This window comes from Sinocyclocheilus anshuiensis, unplaced genomic scaffold (assembly GCF_001515605.1).
Source record: "Sinocyclocheilus anshuiensis isolate Anshui unplaced genomic scaffold, SAMN03320099.WGS_v1.1 scaffold1423, whole genome shotgun sequence".
Classification (NCBI taxonomy): domain Eukaryota; kingdom Metazoa; phylum Chordata; class Actinopteri; order Cypriniformes; family Cyprinidae; genus Sinocyclocheilus; species Sinocyclocheilus anshuiensis.
The window spans coordinates 387,840-399,527 of NW_015536552.1; the positions used below are offsets into that span (position 1 = coordinate 387,840).

The 11,688-nt window shown below is 35.4% G+C and overlaps 2 protein-coding genes across 3 annotated transcripts in view; one reads left to right on the forward strand and one right to left on the reverse strand.

The window, feature by feature from the left end:
* The window catches only part of LOC107701271 (dickkopf-related protein 3-like), a 9,724-nt gene extending 5,630 nt beyond the window's left edge, over nt 1–4,094 (forward strand). The window contains 4 exon segments of the mRNA XM_016503242.1: nt 2,187–2,263; nt 2,265–2,422; nt 3,029–3,179; nt 3,793–4,094. Coding sequence (XP_016358728.1) covers nt 2,187–2,263; nt 2,265–2,422; nt 3,029–3,179; nt 3,793–3,850 — 444 coding nt within the window. The 3' untranslated portion in view covers nt 3,851–4,094.
* Nucleotides 4,095–5,206: 1,112 nt separating this feature from the next.
* The window catches only part of LOC107701069 (fatty acyl-CoA reductase 1), a 23,701-nt gene continuing 17,219 nt past the window's right edge, over nt 5,207–11,688 (reverse strand). For both annotated transcript variants that reach the window (XM_016502997.1, XM_016503007.1), the window contains 3 exons: nt 8,370–8,499; nt 8,037–8,164; nt 5,207–6,620 (listed from right to left, as the gene is read on the reverse strand). In XM_016502997.1, the coding sequence (XP_016358483.1) occupies nt 6,458–6,620; nt 8,037–8,164; nt 8,370–8,499 (421 nt within the window). In that variant the 3' untranslated portion in view covers nt 5,207–6,457. The remainder of the gene's footprint in view (nt 6,621–8,036; nt 8,165–8,369; nt 8,500–11,688) is intronic.

Below are 11,688 nucleotides of genomic sequence, written 5' to 3' on the forward strand. Positions count from 1 at the left end.
TCTTTGATGAATAGAAAGATCCAAAGATCAGCATTTATCTGAAATAAAAAGCTTTTGTAACATTATACACTATACCATTCAAAAGCTTGGAGTCAGTATGATTTCTTTTTTTTTTCTTTTGGAAAGAAATTATAGAAATTAATACTTTTATTCAGCAAGGATTCTTTAAATTGATCAAAAGTGATTATAAAGACATTTATAATGTTACAAAAGATTTCTATTTCAGATAAATGCTGTTCTTCTGTAATAAATTGCATTTTAAAATATTTTCAAATAGAAAAGTTATTTTAAATCAGGGGTGGGGAACATTGATCCTGGAGGGCCGGTCTCCCTGCAGAGTTTAGCTCCAACCCTAATCAAAAACAGCTGAACCAGCTAATCAAGGTCTTCGGGATGCATTTAGGTTTTTTTTTTCTAGGGTTTTTCAGGGTTGGAACTAAACTCTGCAGGAGAGTGGCCCTCCAGGATCAACGTTCCCCACCCCTGTTTTAAATAGTAAACATATTTCAAAATGTTACTGTTTTTGCTGTATTTTGGACCAAATAAATGCAGGCTTGGTGAGCAGAAGAGACTTTAAAAACATTGAAAATCTTACTGTTTAAAAACTTTTGACTGGTAGTGTATGTTAGCCTATAGTTTGAAGTTAAAGATATTAATATTAATTAGGGGAGTCTGAGACGATTATTTGACAGTGATTTCACATTTCTTGTTTGAATGAAGGCTAAATACAAATAAAAGGTGAGCATTAATTTATTTGTGCTGTTTTTTTTTTCTTTTCTAAAATATATGGTTCTATCTGAGGTGTCGTAGACTTGGCAAATTAATTTTTCATAAGTTTGTATGCACAGACATCTGTTGTGGGCGTTCTTGGCAGTTTTTACGAGGCTTTTTTAAATAGTGTTCATATCGATATCGGAATTATATCGTATCGACCGAAATTAAGAAATATATCGTGATATAAATTTTGGCGATATCATCCAGCCCTAATTGAGTTAATTATAATTTTGTGATCGTGTCTTCATGTGTTTTCTACAAATTTTGATTTTTTATTTTGTCTTCCAGTAGAACTTGAACCTGAACTTCCTGTTCTTTAAGAAAGTTGTTTTTGTCCGTGAGAAATTGAAGGTTTTTTTCATGTGACTCACTCACATTAGTCTAGACTCCAGACGCCGTAACTCTGGGGGGAAGGGTACAGCTTGGCTCTGATGTTGACTGCTAAGTGGTTGGTCGCTGTTACAGCTCTCACAGGATTCAAGTACTGAGATAGATTCCTGCACCTCCACTTCTGTAAATGTGGAATTAATTATGACACTGATGATGACGTCATCAGGCATTAAAAAATGACTCCTGTTTGTCTATGTTGCACCACAGGCCAGTTTGAGACTATTCTCTATTCTTCATCCACTTTGTTTGTAAATATTTTCAGCATAGTGGAAATGTTCAACATATTACGTCTTATTTCCCACCTTTTCCTTAGGCTATAAGGTTGTCACAAAATTTCCATCATATCGAGTTCCAGTGTCTCTAACAAAGTACAAGCACACAAATGACTTTGATAATACATAATTACATCCACTCATAATGAGGAGGATGTTCCAGACAACAAAAATGTGGTTTTCAGTTAATGGTAGGTGGGCGTTTCTTTTAGTCCCCAACTGAATTTCTGTCTGGGAGGCGAAACATTTCGTTGGAATTTCCTGACCTAAAGTCCAAAACAAAGCTTACTAATACAGTATATTTTTTGTTTGAGCAACCTACAGCATTGTCTCCAAACTATAGTTAAGAGACAATGCTGTAGGTTGCTTAAAGAAAAAGTTCCCCCAAGATAGAAAAAAGGAAAACACTATCATCATGTACTCACCCTCATGTCATTCCAAACCACTATGACTGACTTTCTTTTGTGTAACCCAATTAAAGTAATTTAGCATAATGTCCATGCTGCTCTTTTCCATATAGCGAAAGTGAATGGTGACCGAACGATGCACTCTAGTACTGCCTGCCACTTTCAGGAAACTGAAGTTGTCTTTTGGGAATTTATCACAGTCATTTCATGGAGTTATGATGTCGTATCCTGAACCTGCAGAGTTTATTGTATTAATAGGGGTCCTTGGGATGTTTGCTCAACTGTAACTGTAATAACAGTGTTTCTGTAATATATAATGTCAGATTCATTCTTGTTCATTCAGGAGTGCATGATTGATGAGGACTGTGGGGACGGCAGCTTCTGCCTGTATGAGATCATCACCTCCAAATGTGTCCCATGTCTTGAATTCACAGGAGTGCACAAAGGACGTGGAGTGTTGTGGAGATCAGCTGTGTGTGTGGGGTGTTTGCGCTCAGAACAGAACTAAAGGACAGTCTGGAACCATCTGCCAGTACCAGAGCGACTGCAGTCCTCAACACTGCTGCGTCTTTCACAAAGGTTCTCTAATCTGTTTAGATTATCATAGTTTTACATTTGTAATCATTCATAATTTTATGATGGATTTCCGTGTTTTAAGATTTAAAGTCTGAGACAATGATAAAACTAATCCTATAAATAAAATGCATTTTAAAAGTAGCTAAAATAAGTAAAGGCATACGTGAACGTTTTAACCTTCATATAACCAAAAGAAAAAAAATGTTAGTTTTAATAAAAAATCAGCCCTTAGGACATAGAAGTGTGTGTATAAACAACAATATTAGATATCAATACGCAGTTGGTTATGCAGTAAAACATCTGAAAAATATCCAGTTTCACTGGGCCTCCCAGTCAGATTTCCCAAAGTACTAAATAATTGTTTCCTTGAATTTAGAATCACACTCCTTGCTCACTCGGTTCACAACGTTCCTCAGTTTTCTTACCGTTCCCAGATATGCATTAATCATTCGCAAGATAAAAACTGTGGTTTTGATATCTCGCTACATTTCCTGTGGTCTGGAGTCCATCTCATCCTAATCTCCTTCCTTTCTGCTGTACCTCTCTCTGTAGTCTCTCTCCCACCCTCCTCTTTTTAATATTTCTTTGTTTATTTTTTTTTCTCTCCAGCCCTGCTCTTCCCCGTGTGCCGCCCCAAGCCACAGGAAGGCCAGGGTTGCCACAGTCACCCCAATCAGCTGATGGATCTGTTACTGTGGGATGAGGAGGGGCCACGGGAGCACTGCCCCTGTGCTACAGGCCTGCACTGCCAGCCTCTCAAGTGAGACAGTTTCTTCACAAATATTCCTTGCATATGTCTAGCTGATGTGTTACACACAGCTAAAGAAGTTTGGCATGAAAACAATGACGTTTGCATAGAAGACTGTGCTTTTTAGAACCGTAATCTAGCCACCCAGTCAGATTGCAGCTTGCTGGTAAAACAAAGCTCTAGGTATTTTAGTCTGCAGCATGAATCAGATGGGCACTATGAAATTTTATATATATATATAAAATATATTTCTCTCTCTCTCTTAAATAAGTGTAAAATTTCTATATATCTGTGTGTGGAACTGATAATCATTCTTTCAATAAAAAGAAGTTTGGCATGAAAACAATGACGTTTGCATAGAAGACTGTGCTTTTTAGAACCGTAATCTAGCCACCCAGTCAGATTGCAGCTTGCTGGTAAAATAGGTATTTTAGTCTGCAGCATGAATCAGATGGGCACTATGAAATTTTATATATATATATAAAATATATTTCTCTCTCTCTCTCTCTCTCTCTCTCTCTCTCTCTCTCTCTCTCTCTCATATATATATTCATATATATATAGTACTGCATGTATATTTAATAGAGATTTTTAAAGACTCAAATTTATCTGTTTTATATTACAGGAATAAATCCGTGTGTGTGGATGAGAGGAACACTTCTGGTGAAGGAAATGCGGACTGATCGCTCCCATTGAAACTGAACATTGATCAGTGTTGTAATTTTGTCTCTATTTGTAGCATCAAAGTGCCTTCTTTTCCTCTTAATTCAATGAGAGGAGCTTTAATTTATACCTTTTTTGTGTAATTTGTGTGCCACTACATCGAATGGAATTACAAAGATGCTTTAAAACGACAATGACAACATTCTGAATATGTGGACCTAGCTGGGCATTATATTCCTTCCAAATAAATATGATTTCTTGACATTTTTGTCTGACTTTTCAACTTTTGAAAATCAAATGTTTAAAAGCAAACATTTAAGTTTAACATTAAATTGCTTGTTGAAACATGAACAGCAGATGGCAGTATTGAATTGTGGTAGATCTGGATGAGGCAAGCAATTTACTGGCTTATTTTCACACAAATGTGAGGGTAAATGTTTTACAGATTTCTCATTAAAAACCTGACAGATTCTGTATTGCTTATAACAATATTTTACTACCTAGTGCAGCAAGTTTTAAGATATGCGCTTAAGTTCTATAAAACTGTCATAGCCAATTATGACTCATTAAACTGAAAAATAAGTTCACAGTTTATTCTTAATTTATTTTGGTTTACAAACGAAAGGCACCCATTGATTTTTAACCCTCCACTGACATTTTAATGTGGCAATTACAATTCTCCTAGAAACCAGACAGCTTAACATTGTAGGGAATAGTTCACTTATTTCTTGATTGTTACAGGATATTTAACAAAGTACATATAAATAAGGCATACAAAATAAAGAAAGGAAAAAAATCTACATTTGTCCCATCAAGGCCTGACTTAAGCTTGATCTTAAGGAAGAAAAATGTATATTATCGTTATAAAATGCTGTGGGAAATAAAACATGAGGTGACCTAACACACAAGAAACCCAATAAAGCCTATTTTACCCATCACAAAGAAAACTATTTGACTATTATAGGAAAAAATACTATATATTTTTGTTTTATTTTACCCTATTTTGGGGTAAAGCAAAATACTCTTAATGAGACCCTGAATACACAGAACTCGTTTTCAAAAATCACTATTCCACTCAAACTCTCACATAAAAATATGGATCCTCGTAGAATTGCTAACATGAAGGCAGGGATTTATTTTATTTTTTTTTAATCAGTTCATTAATAGAAAAGACAGAATAGTTAATCTATATTCCACACAGTTAGTAACAATATCCATCAACTAGCGTTTCCTGGTATGATATTTCGGCTTGAAGACATCGGCTTGTATGACAAACATAACTTGACATTGTGATCGAAGCATGTGTGACCATAAAAGTAGCCTATATGGTGCATTTACATCTCTTCATTTCACTTGTCATTTTGCGTCATAAACAATCACTTTCGTTCCTATTTATTTCAAACATGGAAAATACTTAGTAGCAGACAAGGTTACATTTCAGTGCTTTATCTAAACAGAATGATTTAGAAAACACATATCCATTAGCTCTTTCACATTACTTCAACATTCAGACAGTTCACAGAACAATTTGAGTGAAAAAAAGAAAGAAAAACACAGTCCAGTTAAATAGATCCATCACCCTCCTCTGATATATTGGACTCAGAGCGCTAAAGAACATAAAGACATTAAATTAGCCTACATATAAGCCGACATATTTGGTTTTCTCAGACAGCTTTACACAAAAGATAACATGTTTTATGTATAAAAGCCCATTACCTGAACACTAATAAGGTATGGCAAGAAACAATTATCGTGCTTTAATCACGAGCGGAACGAATCTGTAAATTGTTCGTATAACGTCAATGGCTTTACGAAATGTCGACGCAAACCCGTCTACTCATGTTTATTAATAAGCCTAATAATTCTTAAAAGGTTTAAGCAGGTGAACAAACTGATGCTTGCGTTTGCTAGCATTTCTGAGGAAAACGAACAAGTTTATTAATATCAGAGGAATTATTGACTAAAAGCATTTGGTATGCTTTCACAAAAACCCAACCTAACGTTAAGTAGTACATAAAAATGTATTTCAAGATGACATTTTGGTATTGACTGAAGACGACATTGTGAAGACAAACATAAGGCCAGGAATCAGACACTCCAGACGCTTATTTTTTGGTGACACGTCAATCACTTTCAACTCAAAGATGGTGAGAGTATCGGAAAAAAGTAAGGCAAAAGACATGAATCTAACAAAGACATGGGGCACATGATGAATGTAATTTTTGAATTTAGAGACAAAGCCATCTCTCATTTTTTTCTTCTTGTGCTTCATTGATTACAGTTGGAAAGGGGCCAATGCCGCCAACAAGTATGAGCAGGTATGTAACCCATAATAATCAAGAGTCGCCCACAACCTGTTTGCATTCAGGAGGCGGAACAGGTACAGTAAGTGCTCAAACACGCTCGGCAGAGAGCTTCTTAGACCTCAAGCCCTGAAAATTCATGCTTTCTACATAGCAGATGAGTGCACTTGCACCCTGTGATGTTGAGGGCGCACTTGCGCAGGAGGGGAGGATTGCGGATACTACGCCCCGTATGCTTGACCCTCAGATTCTGGAGTGTCGCAAAGCAGAAGTGTGTGCATAGCCGGTGGGAAAGAGGGGTGGGAAAGGACAGTTGGGGTGGATTCAGTATCTCATGGTGCTGGAGGCTCTGAAATAGGAGAGGAACTTGAAGCACAAGCTGACGACGAAGTACCAGATGTTTCTGGCCATCTGCGAACGGGCGATGAAAATGCGCCAGATTAAGACTACCAAGATGGTGTTGAAAGTGTAGCGAATGTTCCGCAGCCTACAGGAAAAGAAAACAAAGAAAAATTGACAAAAAGAAAAAGTCTTCAGTGTCACATGACCATTCCGAAATCATTTTTGCTGCTTAATGTTTTTGTGGAAACCATGACACACTACCATTTAAAAGTTTAAGGTAAGATTAAAAGGAAAGAAAGAAAGCAATTAATACTTTTATTCAGCAAAGACACATTAAAGACCTGTTTACACTAGTGCGTTTTCGTTTTTAAATGAAAACGATCCTCGTCTACACTTGCGTTTTCACTGCGTTTCAGAAATGTACTCCATCTGCACTACACAACCGAAAATGCAGGTCACATGACCATTCATGCAGGTACAACAATGTGCATGATGTCACTGTTTACACGGTCGTCAAGGATACACAGAGCGAATGTGGGCAGCCATGCCATCGTTTTCAAAAGTCTCTGTTTTGGTCCATTTACACTGAAATGCAACAACTTCAAACTAAATCGGGGTCTGCAGCGTTTTCGAAACTCTCCATTTTCGAGGGTTGAAAACGCCGGGGTAGTGTAAACGACAGGCGTAACCGTAGCAAAAGTTATGCATTTAAAAACGAAAACGCACTAGTGTAAACGTAGCCTAAATTGATCAAAAGTTACAGTAAAGACATTTTGTAAGACATTACAAAAGATTTCTATTCCAAATAATGCTGTTCTTTTGAACTTTCTAATTATCAAAGCAGCCTGAAAAAAAGGTATTACTGTTTCCACAAAAATATGAAGCAGCAAAAACAATGTTTTTAACATTGATAATAATAACAACCAATAATAGTAATAATTTAGCAGCAAATCAGCATATTAGAATATCTTCTGAAGGATCATGTGAAACTGAAGCCTGGAGAAATGGCTGCTGAAAACTCAGCTTTACCATCACAGGAATAAATTACAGTTTCAAATATTTTTAAATGGAAAAGTTCTTTTAAATTGTAATAATATTTCATAATATTACTATTTTTACTGTATTTTTACTCAAATAAATGCAGTTTTAAGAACGTGTTACACCCAACACTGTATATGATGCATTGTTAGTCACGCACACATTAAAAAACCTAGTGTTAAACCGCCCAAAAGTGAGGAAAAGTCACATGATTTTGCACATCTAGGAATTTATTTATAAAATGTGTTTTCTTCAAACTATAAAACAAGTGAATAAATGTATCCACCTCAAGCAGGCATGTATGAACATTGTGGAAATTGTATGCGCATCTTGAATTTCCATTCCGCATTTTTATGCAGCATGATAAATTTGACAATTTATTTGCAGCGACCAAAAGTCATTCATGCCTCTGTCCCACATGGGAATGTGACAGAGTTGAGCAGTGCAGAAACTATCATCAGTGTGATCATCCCTCTAGAATAATAGTTATCCCGAAGGTAACCTAGAGAACTTCAATACATACTTGTTCAAGTGTTTGCGTGCCGCTGGGAGTCCTGACAACTCTTCATTGAGAACATACTTCTTCGTGCCCATGCAGTAATTCTCCATGTATTCTGCCCAGTGTAACTGTCTGACATCAATATTAAATACCTGAACAAGAAAAAAATGTTTAAGACATTCATTGAGTTAAAGCATTAATAAAAGTCAGAGCTATGAGCTGCTTGAATGAATGTTTCATTGACAACACACAAAACCTCTGATTTTCAAATAGCGTACTGACACGTTTTAAGCGACATGAGATTCATTTAACTGTGCCAATGGCAGACTGTGAGTGTATTAATACAAACACACACACCTTCTTGTCCTCAGATCCCATCTGGTTCATGAGCATGGTGACATTGTCTGTGTTCCACACCCACGAGTGGCTCGTGAAGTATTCCAGCACCATCATGGCCTTGTGCAACCGAGTGATTGTCTTCATCATCCTGCGTCACCAAGGAAACAACGCAGGGAGCAAGCGGGAGAAAAGGAGAGACATGTGAGCGTTAGCTTCAGATGAGCTTTGATGGGGGCTGGAAGTGTAGTTTGAGTCTTTTTTTTTTTCTCATTTAATCCTCGAAAGCGCAAGCGGTTTAATAAGAGCAGATGGTGACTGAGACTACGACAGAAACCACAGCTTGTAAATGACTTAAATTGGTTTGGTTAGCGATAGTAACAAACATTTAACTCAATGGTCTATTATATAAAAAATTCAGCTTAATAGTGAAGCCCATTTCTGCCTCACAGTAAAAACAAATTGTGAGATAAAGCTTAAAATATGAATTATTCACAATATTTGATATAAAGTATCAATTATGAGAAATAAATCTGTAATTGCAAGATATTAAGTCGTGCTGAGAAATAAAGTCATAAATATATGAAATAAAGTCGGAATTGTCTTTCTTTTTGTCTTTGAGGCAAAAAACAACTCCACAGGTTAGTTTTCCCAAATAAAGCAAAATATTTTGGTTTGATTTAATAAAAAAAGTAAAACAAAACTATTAAATGAAAATAAAACATAAAATAAAAACAAAATTAATAAACAAATAAAAATTAAAAAGTAAAATAAAACAAACAAAACAATAACATAAATATGAAACAATAAAATTAAAAACAAACTAAATAACAAAACAAAAAATAAAATAGATTAAAAGTAAAATAAACAACACAAAATAAAAATGAAGCAAATAGAACAAAATTAAACTAAATAACAAAAAATAAAGATTAAACGAGTAAAACAAAAGCAAGAATATAAAATAAAAATGAAAATAAAATAGAAACAAAACAAATACTCCTCAGTTAGTGAAAAATAATAATTGCAGAATGTCTCCAACCCTTTCATCCCGTAGAGTATTTGATTCAGGTTAGATCCCATTACAGCACTTCTGAACCACAAACCTTTGGCAAACACAACTGTGGATTCCCATGATTTGGTTGAACAATGATCACACTGTTCAAACCTTGCAGGATCTTGTAAGGCACCTGGGTGCATTTGTGTACTTGAGATTCTTTCTGCGTGATGCTTTGTGTACCTCTATAAACTATACCAGGTGTACAAGTATGCCAAATTTTAGGCTTTATCTGACAAAGCACTTTTGAAGTTGAATGCAAATGTCCAGAAACGCCCAGTTTCCCATCAAGATCTCTTATGGTTGGATAGGGAATGACTACATGCATTGTATTAACTCATTTTAAAAAATCTAATTCAGAACATTCTCATGGTGTTAAACCCGTCAAAACCTCAATTATATTAACACTTGCACCTTAAACCAGACGCATGTCAGCAATACACACCAAATTTGTCGAATCTGCATGAGCAGAAAGCCACACTGAACTGAAACACATCAGATTTAGGGTGCATAACCAGTCATTTCATCTCCAGGTACCAAACACACCTACTCCCTACAAATAAAAGCATTTTTGCATGAATGGATAATTGTCAAATATGCAACCAATGTTTCCCTATTTCCCAATTTTTTTGTTTAAAATTAGAAGGATGCAACCTTGTAATTTCTATATTGGTTGGTTAAACCAGAGGCTTTCAAACCTTTTAACGCCAAGGACCCCCAAATGTGACCCCTTTTTGAAGGACCAACTTTTTTAGAGATACAGACTACTGTATAATTATGAGCAAAGAAGCATTTACATTGCGTGAGAGAAATATCAATGCAAACAATAAGACGTATTATAAATTAATAATTAAATAATTAGTTTTTTTATATTGTCACTGTAAATAAAATACAAATGATTAAAATATTCTTAGGAAAATTTGTATTATGTAGTATTATGTTGACAGCATATATTTTTTCTACCCACTATTAGAGAAAGGTTAAATAAAGAGACAAAGACATTAAAGTAGGGGTGTAACGATTCACTCGTTTTCTCGATGCATCGATTACAAACCCTGACGATATAATGCATCAATCTTGAAACATGGATTTTTGAATCGTGAATCGCCGATTTCGAACAGTAATCGATTTAAAACGCTAAGAATCGAATGAATCGCGATTTCTATAGCAATTCAATGCTTTCAAAATATATACATTAAATTACTACAAGCACGAATTAATGGAGACCTTGAACAGTGTTCGTGCCTCGCATCTCTCCTTCACGTGCTGCACTATTTACCGCCTGTGACGGTCACAGGATTGCGCTCGCGCTCAGTTCGTCTCACTACCGACACATTTTTTGAGCAGCTGATGTGTGATCTCTTCTTCGTACTCGTGGCCAGTAATGCTAAAGTGAAGTAGTTTTGCTTTTCTGTAGTTTTTCAATGGCTTTCGGTCATACCGACGACATTACCTGAGCAGTCGAAGGCTGCGCATTTATTGCATGGACGGAGCAAAAATGTAAGTGTCTAAAGCATACGCACAGTTCAATTGAATGATAAATGTGTTTTAACAATGTTGTTAAACCGAATGTACGAAGGAATCTGTTAAAATAACCACAGCATTAACAGCAACCTTGAAATAAGAGAGCGAGGTTTATCTGATAATCAGATGCATGAAAGTAGCGTTCGTTGCTATAGCAAAAAGACATTGGGCGCGTTTTCTTTCAGGATCATCATTCGCCGATGGAGAGGAAAAGTTAAATACTATAGCATTTTATTGTATGAAAATTAGATGAAGTTTTCGCACTGAAAGAGAAGTGATCTCGCGCTCATAGAATTTAGACGTGCCAGCCTATATCTGCAGCTAATCTGAATAAAAAGCAAAATGAACTGATGAAACGTTAAGACAATAAGCACAATAAATAAAATTTATGAATGATGCAGTGCTAATTAATTGACATATCATTTATTACAGTACAAAAACTATAAAGTATATTTTCTACCTTATTCTGTGCAGAAAATTGAAATAATTGTTTGTAGTATATAAAACAATCATAAAATTGCCACTAGGAAAAAATTATAGATTACAAATGATTGATTATTGTCCAGAAGTGTATTTGATTTCTTATAGCAAATTCAAAGTAAGAGTTAAGAAAAGAATTCCTTGTAAAAAAAAATAATAATAATAATAATACATACATACATAAAATTATTGTATTTGACATTTCTGTCACTTCTGAAATGATGGCTACGCCCCTGGTGTGACAAAATGTTAGCCTATATAATACTTTTAAAGCTCTTTTTT